This window comes from Armigeres subalbatus, chromosome 1 (assembly GCF_024139115.2).
Source record: "Armigeres subalbatus isolate Guangzhou_Male chromosome 1, GZ_Asu_2, whole genome shotgun sequence".
Classification (NCBI taxonomy): Eukaryota; Metazoa; Arthropoda; class Insecta; order Diptera; family Culicidae; genus Armigeres; species Armigeres subalbatus.
The window spans coordinates 72,651,804-72,671,043 of NC_085139.1; the positions used below are offsets into that span (position 1 = coordinate 72,651,804).

The 19,240-nt window shown below is 42.0% G+C and overlaps 2 protein-coding genes across 8 annotated transcripts in view; both read left to right on the forward strand.

Moving 5' to 3' along the window:
* The window catches only part of LOC134227108 (cadherin-87A), a 1,007,180-nt gene that overhangs the window by 89,327 nt on the left and 898,613 nt on the right, over positions 1-19,240 (forward strand). The gene's annotated exons all lie outside the window — the stretch shown is intronic.
* On the forward strand, positions 12,068-18,373 carry LOC134212159 (uncharacterized). Its single transcript, XM_062689810.1, has 2 exons — positions 12,068-12,154; positions 16,661-18,373. Exons 1-2 carry the CDS (start codon positions 12,123-12,125, stop codon positions 18,192-18,194), a joined length of 1,566 nt encoding a protein of 521 aa, XP_062545794.1. The 5' UTR covers positions 12,068-12,122; the 3' UTR covers positions 18,195-18,373.

Below are 19,240 nucleotides of genomic sequence, written 5' to 3' on the forward strand. Positions count from 1 at the left end.
CAAGAAGGCGAGGTGCACAGCGGGCAAGGTGGATCGATCAGGTGGAAGATGACTTGCGGACCCTCCGTAGACTGCGTGGTTGGCGACGTGTAGCCATGGACCGAGTCGAATGGAGAAGACTCTTATATACCGCACAGGCCACTTCGGCCTTAGTCTGATTAAATAAATAATATTTTAGAGGTCTGGAAAAGATCCATTCTTATGTAAAAAGAAAATCGAGGAATCGATTGGTGATATTTTCACTGCAGACAAACCATTGGAAAGGACCCATTTTGCCCGATTTTCCCTTAAAATACACCATAAAAGCGAATTAATCAACGGAAAATCTTATTTGCCGCACCCGGAGAGAACTCAAGTGTTGATAGAACATTGATGAAATGGATTGCATTGAGTTGAGATTGCAAACTAACCTATTTTTTCTCCTATTAATTTCTCTCGTTTAAAATGATCTTTGCTGCTACAAATCTATTCGAGATATATGCAGACAAACATATTCTGATTGATTGACAGATTGCGGATTCACGAAATGGTCCATTTTGCCCGATTTTCCCTAAAATACTTCAAGAATCAGCGTAAAATCTTTTTTTGCATCTCTCGGAGAGGTCTCAAATTTAGAGATTAGCCAGCCTAGGGCTGCAAATCTCTCTAATAAAGATAAAAAAAGAGGTCTCAAATATCACTCAAGTGTTGATAGAATATTGGTGAAATGGATTGCATTAAATTCTGTGCGTGACATAACTCCAAATTTACCTATTTTGCCCGATTCCCCGATGAGTTTAGGCATGATTCAGTTAAATAAGCTGCTGGAAAGTAAATTCTCGCGTTTAAATTGATCTTTGCTGCTACAAATCTATTCAAGATACATGCAGAGAGCATATTCTACTCGTTTCCGACATAACCCATTTTGCCCGATTTTCTGCAAAATACACCATAAAAGTGAATTAATCAACGGAAAATCTTATTTGTCTCTCCCGGAGAGGTTTCAAATATCACTCAAGTGTTGATAGAATATTGGTGAAATGGATACAGATGAAATGGATGTGACTCAAAGCAGAATTCTGTGCGTGAAAAACTCAAATTTAGCCTATTTTGCCCGATTCTCCCCTAAACTCATGATTTAGTTCATAAAAGTTGCAGGAAAGGAATTTCTCTCGTTTAAAATAATCTTTGTGCGTACAAATCTATTCAAGAATATGTCTGTCTGCATGCTGGAATTTGTAATTTTGGAATTCAAAATGGCCGACCTCCGGTTTGTTAAAATGACCGGAAACCCTTTCAATACCAACTACCGAAATCCATTCCAAAAATTCCTCCGAGAGTCCGTTCGAGTGTTCCTCAAAGAAATTCTTCCAGATGTTAATCAAGGGAATCCCTCCTAAAGTTTCCCAAAAGAGCTCCTCCGGAAATTCATTAAAGAATTTCTCCGGAAGTTTTTTTTAGAGGTTTTCCTCCGAGAAATTCATTAAAGGAACTTCCAGGGAATTTATTTTGTAGAACTTTCGCAGAGTTACTTTGAGGAACTTCCGAAGTAATTCCTTTGAGGAACTTCCGAAGGAATTCATTTGAGGAATTTCTGAAGGAATTCCTTTGAGGAACTTCCGGAGGAATTCCTTTGAGGAACTTCCGGAGGAATTCCTTTGCAAAACTTCCGGAGAAAATTCCTATGAGGAACTTCTTGAGTAATTCCTTTAAGGAATTTCCGAAGGGATTTTTTTTTGGAGAACTTCCAGAGAAATTCCTGTGTAGAGCTTCCGAAAGAATTCTTCTGCAAAACTTCCGTAGGAATTCCTTTGTAGAACTTCCGGAGAAATTCATTTGAGGAACTTCCGGATGAATTCCTTTGAAAAACTTCTGGAAGAATTTCTTTGAAGAACTGCCGAAGGAATTCTTTTGATGAATTTCCGGAAGAATTTCTTTGAGGAACTTCCAGAGGAGTTTCTTCGAGGAATTTGTGGAAGAATTTCTTTGGATAACACCCGGATGAAGAATTCCTGGAGGAACTTCCTGAGAAAATCCCGGAGAAATTCCTGGAGGAACTCCTGGATGAATTTCCGGACGAATTTCTGGATGAATTTCCGGAGGAGTTCCTGGAGGTACTTCCGAAGGAATTCCTGGAGGAATTCCTGGAGGAACTTCCGGAGAAATTCTTGGAGGATCTTCCGCAGAAATTCCTGGAGGAACTTCCGAAGAAATTCCTGGAGGAACTTCCGAAGAAATTCCTGGAGGAACTTCCGGAGAAATTTCTGGAGAAACTTCCAGAGGAATTCCTGAAGGAACTTTCGAAGAATTCCTGGAGGAACTTCCAGAGGATTTCCTGGAGGAACTTCCGGAGAAATTTCTGGAGGAACTTCCGGAGGAATTCCTTTAGGAACTTCCAGAGGAATTCCTGTTTAAACTCCTGGAGGAACTCCTGAAGGACTTCCTGGAGGAACTCCTGGAAGAATTCTTGGAGGAATTTTCGGAGGAACTTCCGGAGAAATTCCTGGAGGAACTTTCGGAGGAATTCCTGGAGGAACTTCCGAAGAAGTTTCTGGAGGAAATTCCGGAGAAGTTCCTGGAGGAGCTTCCGGAAGAATTCCTGGAGGAACTTCCGGAGGAATTTCTGGGGAAACTTCCAGAGGAATTCCTGGAGGAACTTCCGGAGGAATTCCTGGAGGAACTTCCGGAGGAATTCCTAGAGGAACTTCCGAAGGAATTTCTGGATGAACTTCCGGAGAAATTTCTGGAGGAACTTCCGGAGGAATTTCTGTAGGAACTTCCCGAGAAATTTCTGGAGGAACTTCCGGAGGAGGAATGCCATCCGAGAGGAACTTTTGAAAGAAATTCTTTTGATGAACTTATGGAAGAATTCCTTTGAGGAGCTTCCGGAAGAATTCCTTTGAGCAACTTCCGGAAGAATTCCTTGGCAAAAATCAGTTTAGGGAAGAATCGGGCAAATAAGATTTTCCGTTGAAGAATTTGCTTTTTTGAAGTATTTTTTTGGGAAAAATCGTGCAAAATGAACCCTATCGTAGAACTGCAATCTCGAAACGATCAGAATATGTCTGTTTGCATGTATCTTAAATAGATTTGTACCAGCAAAGATCATTTGAAACATGAGAAATTACTTTCCAGCAGCTTATTTAACTAAATTATGGGTTTAGATGAGAATAGGTCAAAATAGTTTAATTTGGAGTTATGTCACGCACAGAATTGAATGCAATCCATCTCACCAATGTTCTATCACACTTGAGTGATATTTGAAACCTCTCCGGGAGCGCAAATAAGATTGTCCGTTGATAAATTCGCTTTTATTCTGTATTTTGGGGAAAATCGGGCAAAATGGGCCCTTTTCAATGATTTGTCTACAGTGACAATATCACCAATCGATTCCTCGTTTTTTTTTACATAAGAATGGGTCTTTTTCGGACCTCTGAAATAGCGGAATCTAAATAAGTTCCGTTACGGGCCCTTTTATTCTCGCTATTTCGGAAGCGCGTTGCGCAAAGTTCATTCGTGTTTTCTCCTCTTCTGAACCTGGAGGCGATGGTGCGGTCGATGTTAACGACCCGTGCCATTGGGAGGAGTTCTCAGGATCCGGTCAGCCTCATCGAGGAGAGAGATCCTGTTTTCTCCTGAAGTGGCAGCAACAAAAGAGGCGGATGACCACAGATGGCCATCAGCGACAGATGACCAACAGAATCCGATGCCGGAAAGGAAGAATGCCGGCATCAACGCAGGCTGCTCCAACGGGTGTGGACAGTGACTAGCCAGACGTCCCGACTAGAAGAGCCTAACAGAAACTGAACACAATATTAACATATTGTGATATTTATAACTTATTTTGATACAATTTTGTTCTTACTAGCCATTATCTTTCAAATGTTGTAACAGAATTTTATCATAATATGATTTAAAAAATGCTTAACACCGAATTGCCCAACAGTAGGCAATTAAAATAGATGTAGCAAAGTCTTCCAGCAATATAGATATTACAACGCTGATATAATTTGCAAAGGTTGCCTTATTTGTAATGTTGTTAGTTTCATGTTCCCGAAAAATTTTCTTGTTCAGACAAAAATAAAAGTTTCTGAATGTTGGTCACAATCTGAAGACCTATCACGAACTGTAAAAATTTGCAACTGCACAGAAACAATATATTTTGTATCTGATTCTGTTTTAAATTTCTAACAAAATATGTTATTTTTATGATAAAATTGTAACAAAATTTGATTTGAGTTTTTTGTTTCCAGTAGTGTAATTTTTGATAGAAATTTAGATATTTTAACAACATCCTGCACCACGTTTCTAACTAATTTTGTTATAAAAATTTAGAATAACATAATAACATAGGTTGATATAATTTTGATATGACCTTCTAGTCGGGGTAGCTATTAAAAATAGGCGAGAGAGTGTCGATGAGGTTCCGGTAGACAAGACACGTCAATTCAAGGCCATAAAGGCAGGTAGAAAGGTTAGTTTCCAGTCGATGTCGACACCAAGCACTCGGACGATCTTGCCAGGCAATTGCAGACGTGTCCCCGAACACACATAGTGGCGTTCATAACAAAACTGACGACGAATGAGTTTTGATCCTGTTCCTTTCAGGCGTTCTTCCGACCACGATCAATCAAATATCGTCGGCATATACCGACTCAAATTCCGAACGTGGCTCATATTCCGAACACTCGCTTTCAAATGTCAATTTTGGCTTTTTCGTGTAATTCTATCCATAGGATCTTGAATTCATTTTTAATCTTGATCATCAGGACTGAAAACCGATGGAATTTTCAGTTTTAGGGTGCCAGAACGCCAGTGTTCAGAATATGAGTCATGTTCGGGATTTGAGCCAAAACGGTACAAATAAATACACGTTCGCTGGTAGAACGCTGAAAGCGCCCTCCATAGCGAAGGGAAAAAGCGTCGGCCGCTGCTGTGCCGCCAATGAGCACTTGAAAAACTCGTCGGGTGAGAAAGTTTTCAACGAAAGCAAGCATGTTGCCTGTGATACCCCAGCCTTGGAGTCCAGGTCTGGCAAAAATCCTTGGCGATGTCGAGTGTCACAAGGTCAACATACTTGCTTTCCTCATACGCTTCTTGAACCACGCTGCCCATACTGACAAAGTATGTACTGGTGCCATTGCCTGGGCGAGTCACCGGTTGACCATCTTCTCGATGGTTTTGATCGCGCACGGGATCAGGCAGATTGGTCTGAACACGGATGCACCACGGCCAACTCGCTTGCTGAAAAAGGCTGGTTCAGCAGACAGCCGGGGGTTCGCAGGAATAATGGTAGTGTTGAGTTGCGGACCACGAGTAGCGACAGTACTCTGGAATCGGCCGGATAGTGGAAAGTTGTTACCAGGGAGGCGAAGTAACCTCCGAGAGTATTGGCAACTTGTGCAGGGTTGAAATTGTGCGACTTCACCTCCCTGATGAAGATATTACATTTTCGATGTTTCTCCTTATAAGACTCCAGGGCGTCAGGCCTAAGGATGTGGACGCTGCTGAGCTGCCTTAGTGCACGTAAGGCCTTGCGTCTGGCTTTAACAGTGTGCCGAGTTTCCTCAGTCCACCACCTGAGTGCATGACGGCCGGGACACCCACTGGATTGGGGGATAGCTTGTTGGGCGACAGCTAGAATCGTGAAGATAATTTCGGTGAGCGACGGGGGAGGTTGGTCTGCGCTCGTACTCCTCCCAATCCGCTTCACCATATTTACAGCGGCGCCTCTTGATGTCTACGAAAGGGGGAGCGTGGAAATCTGTATTTAGTAGTGGTCGCTACCGTACAAATCGGTGCCGGCTTTCCAGGAGAAGTGCAGCAAAGTTGATCTTCTTAGCGCAGAAACATCAATAGCCGTGGTGGAGTGCCCGTTGAAGCAGATTTGGGACCCGTCGTTGAGAGTGACGAGATCACCATCCTGGAATGCTTTGGCTAGAACGGTGCCTCGAGGGTCGGACCCGGAGCCTCCCCACATGGGATGATGGGCGTTCATATCCCCAAGGATAAAGCAGAGGGAAGTACCGGGGAAGGCGCCGCAAGGGATGTAGATTTTTATAATGGTAATATGCATACTTCCGTGCAGCCGGACACCAACAGCCGACAGGCCCTCGTCGATATCGAGGACATCGAATGGGATATCCAGCAGAACCCCGATGGGTATGGTGTGCCTATAATTATTCCCAACTTGCTGGTCCAACGGTATTGGCCTTCGAGGGTCAGATCCATGAGGGTGTTGAATACGCCCCTAACCTCTTGGAGAGTTATGGTCCATGGTAAGCTGTGGTGCATCAGCAGCTCGAGGTTTGTAAGGTTGTTCCAAAACCCGTTGATGCTCCATTAGAGGCAAAACTTCACCTACAGCGGGAGGGTCAGGGTTTCTTAAAGAAATAGGGTTTTTTTTTTACCGTACCTAATGCTGATTCTGGAGATATCCTGGACAGGCCGGCTCTGCTCGTATCGCCGGAAGTGGGTGAGGAACGGTGGATTGGAGTGCCCGGGAAGCCCAGGACGCTGAAACAGTTGGAACTTATGGCCCAGGTAAAGATCCCTGGGTTGCCAGGAACGCGGCCTTGATGAAAGGGAGAGATTTGTTTTGTTTAGGAGATTCCTGCTTGGCGCTTGATTTTTACCTTGCAGCTTGCATCCCACGTCGTCCGTCAGGGGATAAAATCGCGATCATCAGAAACACCTTCGGTACCCCACAGTTTTTAATTCTTATTAAAAGTGCAAAAAAGAAATAAGAATAAATTCAATAAATAACAGAATGATAAATGAGGAAAGACGCATAGGTTTGGTTTTACGTTTGATTTCTTTCTTGACTACTCAATATTTGGTCGTCAGAATTAGATACAGTAGAAAATATTGGAGGAGCGTTTGACATAGCTTGCGGTCATCACTAGTTCTCACTTCAATGCTTCTTCAGGCTCTAGCTTTCCTTCTAATCTCCCAATTTTGGGATTTACTTCAAAGCTGGTAACGCAATATGTGCACTAATGTCCTGAAAGTACGTCGATGAGCGTTCACCAAAGATGTACAGTATATGAGCAACATACATTGCAATAATTAATTATCGTCGAATTTTCAAATTCTGAAACCAAATATTACAATACAAGTTAAAAATTACATTTCTGTTCAATAACCTTCCATCGTTTAAATGATTTTCCTATTATTCCCTTAAAAAGGAAATTAATTTGATTCCATTTGTATCAATTTGCTTATTCTCACCATATTGTTACGTTGATTGATAACTTTTTTTCTTTCTTCTTCTACAGGTACGCCCAATTAACAATTAACAGTATGATGATGAGGTCAGTTGAATAATTATTTAAAATGTGGGTAAATATACTGAAACGTTGATACTGACTGTGAGGAAATTTCCAATCCGAAGATGGAAGAATCGATTCTCAGAACGGTTTAGAATCTTTTCAGACGAGAAAGATAAACAACGCTCTGGGCATTTTGTATAATTGTGCTTGTTGCACAAGATTCATACCATAGCCTTGCTCGGGGAAACCTATAAATAAACTAATTAGCACCGCACGGCATTGCGATTCTAAAGAAATATCTATAGATCAACGATTGTGATTGTAAGCTCTTATGCGATAAGTTGATGTCTGGGATCTTTTTTATTCAGTATCATTACATGGACGCATATTTCATTACTGGACGCATATTTCTTTGACTAAAACTCGTTAATCATGAATTGGAACTCTCTTTCTATCTGTATCTGTGTTCCAGTTCGTTCCAGTACGCCTGAAGCGAACTTGAAGGTTTTAAATGATATACATTTTACAATGGAGCCTAATTCACATTCTCCAGAATTCCAAACGTTTTTCAATCGCATAATATTCCTCGAGGAGCGATAAACTTCGTGCTGGGCATTGAATTAGCATAAACAGTTGATTTGTATGCTTCCCCTGCGTTCTCGATTCACATGTGAATACCACTCCCGAGTTCGAAAATTCAAAGATTCACACCTCGCGGTCGGCCGATGGCAAATTCGCGAGCGCGATCGGCCGCCATCATAGAATCAACTAACAACCGTCACCAGAAACGGGAAACGCAAACAGAGCAATGCATCGAAATTGGTCAATTTTCGGTCGATGAGTGTGGTTCTAAATCTCTTTTATGTCATTTTAACCACCACCCCCGAGCGCCAATTGCCTACGTACGTGATGCGTGAGGAGGAGTCCCCCTCTGAAATCGAGCAGGTTCGTTGTTCTTCCGCCACTGATGATGGGCGTTGAACCCCCGGACTCGGATGGAAAAGCAAACCCGTTTGGATTATAAAAGTAAACAGTTGCAGACTTTTGTCAGTTAATGTGGATATTATATTGGATTTAAAATTATCATTTCCGTTAAAATGAGTGATTTAGGGTTATAGTATATGTAAAACTACAGATCACGATTTCAAGTCTGTTTCACTTGATCACTTTTTTAAGCTATGTATCAACTCTCTGTTTTTTTTTGTCCCGACGTGACCTATTTCTACCACACTAGATCAATTTATTCAAACTGAAACTTTTGCATGTTGATTTTTTATTTCAGATTTAAGGCAGATACAAACCAAAATAAATGGGAAGCAATCTGGGAATGATTACCTTTATCAATGTTACATAATAAATGTAATGCCGCATTGCTGTTAATCAATGCCCTCCAAACCACAAAATCGAGCAATAACTGTAGAAATATTCATCCCTAAGCTCATATTTATAATGCCACAACCGCTATGACAATCCAATTTATGCCTATCGCAAATTGTTGCGTCACTTTGCTAAAACGAGATGTCATCACCGCACGGACCAGTGGTTAAATTGGAAAACCAACTAAACTCGCGTCAGCAAATAAATTACAGCCGGGCCCGGCGATAACTAGTGCGTCAACCGCACTCAAACAAACTTCCACCGCAGGCACGGCGCGGCGCAAAATAAAGTCGATTTGCTGCAAATCAGGGCCGAAGAAAATAAAAAATGATGCACCTATATATTGAAAACCAACAACCGAATTGCTAAATCGGTTCCATAGTTTTGTGGCTAGGAGCCAATCGAGAATCAAATAAATTAGAGCGAACACAGCTTTACGTGCACCCATCATCTGACCGTTATCAGCCGAACAAAATGTTTGACCATGCTGACCGGTAAAAGTGTTGTGTGTGCGTACTACTTGCTTGTCTGTTTGATGTGTCACAAAGTAGTGCGAAACAGCGTTGCAACATTTTAGTATGACACTATCGCCACGGGTGATGCTAATTAGAACGAGCAGTGAAACTATTGGAGTTCCCCAAATCTTGCTTGTTTTTGGGGACATATTAAAACTTAAATAATACCATGATTCATTTCTGTAGTAGTTTTATTTTATGATTTTATGATTATGGATAAAATATACGAATATAATGAATAAGTTTGAGGAGTTAGAAGCAGCCTCATCATATTTATTTATTTATTTATCATCAGACTAAGGCCGGAGTGGCCTGTGCTGCACATAAAAGACTTCTCCATTCAGCTCGGTTCATGGCTGCACTTCGCCAACCACGCAGTCTGCGGAGGGTCCGCAAGTCGTCCTCCACCTGATCGAGCCACCTTGCCCGCTGTGCACCTCGCCTTCTTGTTCCCGTCGGATCGTTGTCGAGAACCATTTTTACCGGATTACTGTCCGACATTATGGCTACGTGCCCGGCCCACCGCAGTCTTCCGATTTTCGCGGTGTGAACGATGGATGGTTCTCCCAACAGCTGATGCAACTCGTGGTTCATTCGCCTCCTCCACGTACCGTCCGCCATCTGCAACCCACCATAGATGGTACGCAGCACTTTCCTTTCGAAAACTCCCAGTGCGCGTTGGTCCTCCACGAGCATCGTCCAGGTCTCGTGTCCGTAGAGAACTACCGGTCTTATAAGCGTTTTGTAGATAGTCAGTTTGGTACGGCGGCGAACTATATTCGATCGAAGCGTCTTGCGGAGTCCAAAGTACGTACGATTTCCAGCCACTATGCGTCTCCGAATTTCTCTGCTGGTATCGTTATCGGCGGTCACCAGTGAGCCCAAGTACACGAATTCTTCAACCACCTCGATTTCGTCACCACCGATAGAAACTCGTGGTGGGTGGCTCACATTGACCTCTCTTGAGCCTCTTCCTATCATGTACTTCGTCTTCGACGTGTTGATGACTAGTCCAATCCGTTTAGCTTCGCTTTTCAGTCTGATGTAGGCTACCTCCATCCTCTCAAAGTTACGTGCCATGATATCAATGTCGTCGGCGAAACCAAATAACTGGACGGACTTCGTGAAAATCGTGTCAATCCCTGCCCACTCGTGTCAATCCCTGCCCTTCGTATTACTCCCTCCAAAGCGATGTTGAATAGCAGACACGAAAGACCATCACCTTGCCGTAACCCTCTGCGGGTTTCGAAGGGACTCGAGAATGCCCCTGAAACTCGAACTACGCACATCACCCGATCCATCGTCGCCTTGATCAACCGTATCAGTTTATCCGGAAATCCGTTTTCGTGCATTAGCTGCCATAGCTGGTCCCGATCGATTGTATCATATGCGGCTTTGAAGCCGATAAATAGATGATGTGTTGGCACGTTGTATTCGCGGCATTTCTGCAATACCTGACGTATGGCGAGCACCTGGTCTGTGGTAGAGCGTTCACCCATAAATCCCGCCTGGTACTGCCCCACGAACTCTCTTGCAATTGGTGTTAGTCGACGGCATAAAATTTGGGAGAGTACCTTGTAGGAGGCGTTCAGCAATGTGGTTGCGCGGTAGTTGCTACAATCCAGCTTATCGCCCTTTTTGTAGATGGGACACACGACACCTTCCATCCACTCCTGCGGCAGAACCTCATCCTCCCAAACCTTGGTTATCACCCAATGCAGCGCTCTAGCCAGTGCTTCACCACCGTGTTTAAACAGCTCTCCTGGTAGTTGGTCAACTCCAGGGGCTTTGTTGTTTTTCAGCCGGCCGATCTCCTCCTGGATTTCCTGGAGATTCGGAGCCGGAAGTCGCATGTCCTGCGCGCGTGCTCCTAGGTTCATTACCATACCGCCACCGTTGTCTGCCATATCGTCATTCAGGTGCTCTTCGTAGTGCTGCCGCCACCTTTGGATCACCTCACGCTCGTTCGTAAGAAGGTTCCCGTTTATGTCCTTACACATATCGGGCTGTGGCACGTGGCCCTTACGTGAACGGTTCAACTTCTCATAGAACTTTCGTGCGTTATTAGCGCGGTACAGTTCCTCCGTCTCTTCACGGTCTCGATCTTCCTGCTGGCGCTTTTTCCTCCGGAAAATCGAGTTTTGTCTGTTCCGCGCCCGTTTGTATCGTGCCTCGTTCGCCCTCGTGCGGTGTTGCAGCAATCTCGCCCATGCTGCATTCTTCTCCTCAACTAACTGCTCACATTCGCCGTCATACCAGTCGTTTCTCTGATCCGGAGCCACCGTGCCTAGTGCAGCGGTTGCGGTGCTTCCAATGGCGGATCGAATATCTCTCCAGCCATCTTCAAGAGATGCTGCGCCTAGCTGCTCTTCCGTTGGGAGTGCCACTTCCAGCTGCTGCGCGAGTTAGCAACATAGCTACCAAAGGAATTTGCTGACACCCGAATTGACGACAGGCACCTCAATCGACACGACGACAGGCCATCATCGAACGATGCGGAGTCAGCAATACACCGGCCAGCGACAGTCACCGGACGATAAACATATAGGTGTAATTATTGGTAGATAGATTAATTAAAGTCAGTCTGATTTAAGCAGTGGAATTGTGTAGTGTTGTTTTTTAAAAAGTCCGAATCGACTTTAATGTTTTAACTGGCGCCCGAATAGGGACCCAGAAGTCGGGAAGTGTATAAGTCTTAATGGTGTGAAAATTCTTGAAGAAACTGATAAGTGTTTCCCAGTGGTGAAAATCTTGTTAATCTAATCGGTTCAAAGAGCCGAGCCACCGTGGTTTAAAGAGCCACGCACCAGACAAGCAAAGCGAGCAGCAGGACACTGAGATAACTCGATCGGTGTTTAGAGGCCTAAGTACCACACAGCAAAAAACTGTGCACCAGGAAAAAGGATTCCCTCGACGCACCTGCCTGCCGTTCCCCCGACGATAACGGAGTTCCCGACCCGAAAACGAAGTCCAGATTGTTATGCTGGCCGCAACCAGGACACGGTCCTTATTGTAAGTAATACATTTTTTATTTTTTATTTTCAAAAGTGATCAGTGACTAATTTAGCTTAAGAAGTGAAAGTGAAAAGAAGTGTATTTATCTAATCAGACGTGTGGAAGGCTTTAAAAATTAAAAAGAGAAGTAGAGCTGATATTTATTTTGAACGAATCATAATGACTGAATCGACTGCACCAACTCCGCTCACCAACCAATCATTTTATGAGTTAGGAAAAGTGCCTGATCTGATAAGAGATCTCCAACCATTTGATGGCAGACCTCAAGAATTAATTGCTTGGCTAACAGATGTAGAAGACACCCTCCAGCTTTATCGCTCAAAAGGTGTAACCGCTGATCAGCTTTTACTGATTAGTAAATCTGTGAGAAGAAAAATTCGCGGTGAAGCAGCCGATATTCTCAACGCGAATAACGTAACATATGATTGGGGTTTGATAAAATCTACTCTTTTACTTTATTATAAAGACAAAAGAGATATCAAAACTCTAGATTTTGAACTCACTACCGTAAAGAAGATCCCCACAGAGAGCCTCAGTAGCTATTACAGCAGAGTTAATGAATTGTTATCTTCAATTATCGTTCAAATTCAAACAGACGATAATTTGAGAACGAATGCCATATCTCACATCAATTACTTCCGTGAGAAAGCCTTAGATTCGTTCATTAGAGGAATTGAGAAGCCTCTTAACGTTTTGCTTAAAACGGCAGCGCCAACAAATCTAGCCAAGGCCTACCAATTTTGTATTGAATTTTACAATATGGATGCAAGAAGTGCTCCATTCAGAAATGAATTTTCCAATTTCCAGGTTCCAAAACCTAGAGAGTTGGACTTGCCACGGATTCCACCAGCAATTCCACCTAGAAAGCAAAATATACCTCCTCCTCCACCAAGAAACTTCCCACAAAATCCAAATCCCTTCCTACAATTCCAGAGAAATGCTTTGAATCCATTTTTGCCAGCTCAACCACGAGTTCAAACTTATAATAATCTGTTTTCCTATCCCCAAAATAAATTCCAACAAAACCCGAATCCATTCAACTATCCCCAGAAACCTCTACCAAAGCCTGAACCTATGGAGGTAGACCATAGTATTAGATCCAGAATGTTGAATTATGGGAATCGTCCACCAATTCAATTAAAACGCCAACACCCCCCGTCAACACAAATCCAAAATTTCAAAAGACAAGCGCATCCAATGGAAGAGATCGAAGTAGACCCCAACGATTATGAACAATATCCCGAATGTCCCCCTGAAGAATACGATGCTTATCCAGATTTCGACATACCGGATAATAATGATCATTTGGATACCAACGAATCCACATTAAATCAAGAAACAAATTTTTTAGGGTGGAACCCGAACTGGTGAAACCGGTTCTACCTTTCATCAACTTGAAAACAACGATTGGCAACTTTCCATTTCTTATTGATACAGGTGCCAATATAAATTTGATCGACCCTAAATTGGCTTGGAGCTACAATATTTCAAAACCGTATGACTTTTCGGCAAATCAGATTTCCAGTGCCAATGGAAATTTTAACGCAACATCAGCCATCGATATAAATTTCTTTTACCCAAAACTGAATTTCAAATCGCAGTTCCTTCTTCATAAATTCCATCCCTTCTTTTTGGTATTATTGGAACAGGAATTTTGAAGGCACTTAAGGCTAATATTGATATGAATCACATGGCATTAACTTTGACTCAAGGTAATGAGACATTAGTTATCCCTCTTCAAGAATACACTCCTCATAAGAAAACTTCAAATAACATTTTTAGAACTTCTCATTTATCACATGAAGAGAAGGAAAAGTTGGAACATGTTTTGAATTCAAACAAGACAGTGTTCCACAAACCTAATTCAAAATTATCATATGCTACAAAAATCGAGTGCACGATTAACACCACGGACGATATTCCGGTACACCAAAGAGTCTATCCGTACCCAGTTGCATACACCGATGAAGTTAACAAGCAAATTCGAAAACTCTTAGATGATGGAATTATCCGACCATCTCGTTCTCCTTGGACAGCGCCCGTTTGGGTTGTTCCAAAGAAAAGTGATGCATCCGGAGAGAAGAAATTCAGAATGGTCATTGATTATCGAAAATCAATGAAAAACTGTCTCTGATCGATATCCAATGCCAGAGATTGGCTATGTAATCGATCAGTTGAAAGGCCAGAAATATTTTTCTACGCTAGACTTGGCTTCTGGCTTTCATCAGATTAAGATGAATGATAGCGATATCCAAAAAACGGCATTTTCTATAAACAACGGCAAATATGAGTTTACTAGAATGCCATTTGGACTTAAGAATGCTCCAGCAACATTCCAGAGAGCTATCGATGATGTTTTACGAGAGCATATCGGAAAGATTTGTTACGTCTATATCGATGACGTAATAGTTTTTGGAAGTTCTCTTGAAGAACATTTGAAAAATTTGGCCATAATTTTGAAAACATTGAACATGGCGAATTTCAAAATTCAACTCGATAAATCAAAACTTTTGCACACCAAGGTAGAATTTTTAGGGTACATTATTAGTTCAGAGGGTATCGAACCGAATTGTAAAAAGATTGATGTTATTCAAAGGTTCCCGGAACTAAAAACGATTAAGGACTTGAGATCATTCCTCGGAAAGATGGGGTACTATCGTCGATTTGTAAAGGATTTTGCGAAAATCGCAAAACCTCTAACAAATCTTCTACGAGGGGAGAGAAATCCCATGTCGAGCAAAAAAGTGTATTTATCCGATGTGGAAAAACAATGTTTCAATAAAATGAAAAACATACTATCTTCATCGGATATATTAATATATCCCGATTATGATAAGCCATTTTTATTAACAACCGATGCTTCAGACTTCGCCATCGGAGCTGTACTGTCTCAGGGCGAAATGGGTAAAGACAGGCCGATACATTTCGCATCAAGAACCTTATCAGCAACAGAAGAAAGATTTTCTGTTCCTGAAAAGGAGATGCTTGCCATATACTGGGCCTTGCAAACATTTAGAAATTATCTCTACGGCACTAAATTCAAAATTATGACCGATCATCAACCCCTTACATTCGCACTATCACCGAAAAACACAAATGCGAAACTTAAAAGATGGAAAGCATACCTAGAGGAACACGATTATGAGATTATATACAAACCTGGAAAAGCAAATGTGGTTGCAGATGCATTGAGCAGAATCGTTTGCTCTATGACTGGAACTCAGCATTCTGCTGACACCAGTGATGATTTCTTCATAATTTCGACAGAAGTACCAATAAACGCTTTCCGCCATCAAGTGATCATAAAAAGAGGACCATATTCAGTGAGAGTCGAACACCCCTTCGAATCGTATACAAGAGTTATTATTACTATAGATCATATTAACGAAACTTCTATTTTACAGATTTTAAAGAGCCATTTCAATGTAAGCTTGGTAAACGGATTATTAACAAACGAAGAATTGATGGGTAAAATTCAAGAAACATACAGAAAGCATTTTGGCCAACACCGATTGTTAAAAATCCGATTCACACAAAAGCAGCTCGAAGACGTCCAGGACGAGGATGAACAATGGGACGTAATCAGGAACGAACACATGAGGGCACACAGATGCGTTCAAGAAAACAAGCAGCAAATCATGCGGAAGTTCTATTTCCCAAAACTTCATCAAAACTACGAGACTTCATAGTCAATTGTCGTACTTGCAACGAAAGTAAATACGATAGAAATCCCATCAAATATCCTTTGCAGAAAACGCCAATTCCGGACACCCCTTTCAAAAATGCACACGTAGACATATTATTCCTTGAAAGCCAACATTTTCTTACTTACATAGATAAATTCTCTAAATTCGCTCAAATCATGTTTATTGAATCTCGCGCAGCTGTTGACATAGTTCCCGCTCTTAAAGAACTGCTTTCGAAGTACAAACCACCAGAAATTTTAGTCATGGATGGTGAGAAATCATTTATGACCGGAGATCTGGTAAACTATTACAATAGTCACGGCATATCCCCTTACATTACCGCAACCGGTAGAAGTGAGATGAATGGAACTGTTGAGCGCCTCCATTCAACACTTCTTGAGTTATACAGAATTACAAAACTAGAAAATCCCACAAAACCTGTTCCCGAACTCCTTCACATGTCCCTACATAAATACAATTCTTCCATACACTCATCAACCAAATTCACACCATACGAAATTATCCTTCCATCCTCCCGAACACCCGAGATAATTGAAAAAGTTTTCGACAATTTGAAGAAAAAACAAAAACAAGACCTTGATTTTCATAATAAGACAAGAATACCCCGCAACCCAAAAGAAAATACGGAAGCGTTTGAAAAAACTAGACAAAGATTAAAGCACAAGGCTAGATACAAGAAAGTTAAGATAATGAAAGTCAACAACAGTACGGTCACCACCGAAGATGGAAGGAAAATTCACAAAAACGATATTAAAATCAGAGAGATCTAATCATTTCTATTCAATTTCAATTACAGATTAGGACTTTTCATGCTTCAGTTAGAATGGTCATCCGAGCAAACTATTTCCCTAAGGAGCCTAAGCAGTCAGCCAATCTTAGCATTTAATCAAGGGACCGGTAGAGTGAAAATTGATTCTTACCTTTATATTCACCACTTTAACCTCACTTCGTATCAGTACCACATAAATAATATAAGAAATATGTTTGACGAAATTAACACCAACCAATTTTCAACATTGATAATAGAAGAATTTCAAAACATCGAAAATGTGCTCAAAAGCCTTATTTCAACTAGAAGAGTAAAGCGATGGGATAGTCTAGGATCAGGATGGAAATTTATAGCAGGCAGCCCGGATGCCAATGACCTTAGAATAATAAATTCCTCTTTAAACGACTTAATACAAAATAATAATGCCCAAGTTAAAATTAATAGAGAACTCAATTTACAAATGAAAGAGTTTGTACTTAAAACCTCTCAGGCCATATCATTGTTTAATTCAAGATCTTCAGAAATCCATTCAATTAATATTTTCCTAAATTTAAAATATTTACATGACAAATTAGAGCAAATTGTGGATAGCATAAATTTTGCAAAGATAGGAATTTTGAATAAGAAAATTTTAAGTTCAGCAGAAATTCAAGTGTTAGTCCAAAAGCTAAGTAATGAAAATGTAACAACTCATTCCATCACCGAAGCGCTATCGTATGCAGAATCATCAGTGGCCACCAACAGCAAGGAGGTAGCTCTGCTTATCAAAATGCCCAAGTTAGACCCAAGAGTGTTTAGGAAAGTCCACATCTATCCAATTCATCATAATCAAAAGCAAATTCATACCACAAGAAAAACCTTTCTGATGCACAGCAACGAGATATACGCCGTAGATTCGCTAAAGCCAACAATCTTCAATATGAATGATCTATCACCGGAAAAATCATCTTGTATCTCGGAACTTTTGAATGGGAAACCCGCCAGATGCAACTTCACACTCAATTCAATTCAGGATGAAATCATTGCAATTGATAGCAATAACGTTATCATAAACTACAACAGAAATTTCACCATTTCATCCAATTGCGGAATCAGCAACAGGAATTTATCTGGTCCATTCCTTGTTTCATTCGAAAGCTGCGAAATTTCGATCGACAACAGAACTTACAGCAGCAGTATCAAAAATCTAGAGGAATCGCCTTTACAAATACCACTAGATGGTGTTACGGTGGACAATCAACATCTCATCATCAATTTGAGCTTGGAACATCTCCATGAGCTCCATCTCGAGACAAGAAAGGATCTGGACTACATCAAGTTACAAACCAATAGCCTGCACTGGCCGAAGTTAACCATATTTGGGGGAATAGCTTTCCCTCTAACCATAATCAGCTTTGCTATCGTTTTCAATTTCATATTCAACAGATCAACGAAGATAGAAATTCAACATGAAGAGCCAGCGAAGGACGTCCCGATAATCCTTGACGCAACTCCTCTTAGGACATTGACGTTTGCAGATGTGATTTCCATGGAACCTAATCACTCAGCCGGGGCGAGTTAGCAACAGAGCTACCAAAGGAATTTGCTGACACCCGAATTGACGACAGGCACCTCAATCGACACGACGACAGGCCATCATCGAACGATGCGGAGTCAGCAATACACCGGCCAGCGACAGTCACCGGACGATAAACATATAGGTGTAATTATTGGTAGATAGATTAATTAAAGTCAGTATGATTTAAGCAGTGGAATTGTGTAGTGTTGTTTTTTAAAAAGTCCGAATCGACTTTAATGTTTTAACTCGCGTAGTCTTGGGCCAGTCTACCGTCTTGTAGCCGCCCAATGTTAAGCCGCGGCGGACGACTCCGACGCGTGTTGATCACCGTCGAGAGTTTTGAGCGCAGACATACTGCGACGAGGTAGTGGTCGGATTCAATATTCGCACTGCGGTAAGTGCGTACGTTCGTGATGTCGGAGAAGAATTTACCGTCGATTAGAACGTGGTCGATTTGGTTTTCCGTTACTTGATTAGGTGATTTCCATGTGGCCTTGTGGATATTCTTACGGGGGAAGAAAGTGCTTCGGACTACCATTCCGCGGGAGGCTGCAAAGTTTATGCATCGTTGGCCGTTGTCGTTCGATACGGTATGCAGACTATCCGGTCCGATGACCGGTCTATACATTTCCTCCCTTCCTACCTGAGCGTTCATGTCACCGATGACGATTTTGACGTCCCGCAGTGGGCATCCATCGTATGTTTGCTCCAGCTGCGCATAGAATGCTTCTTTCTCGTCGTCGGATCTACCTTCGTGTGGGCAGTACACGTTGATGATGCTATAGTTGAAGAAACGGCCTTTTATTCTCAGCTTGCACATCCTTGCGTTGATTGGCTGCCACCCAATCACGCGTTGGCGCATCTTTCCCAGCACTATGAAGCCGGTTCCCAGCTCGTTGGTGGTGCCACAGCTTTGGTAGAAGGTAGCCGCTCGATGCCCGCTTTTCCACACTTTCTGTCCTGTCCAGCAGATTTCCTGCAGCGCTACGACATCGAAGTTGCGGGGATGTAATTCATCGTAGATCATCCTATCGCAACCTGCGAAGCCT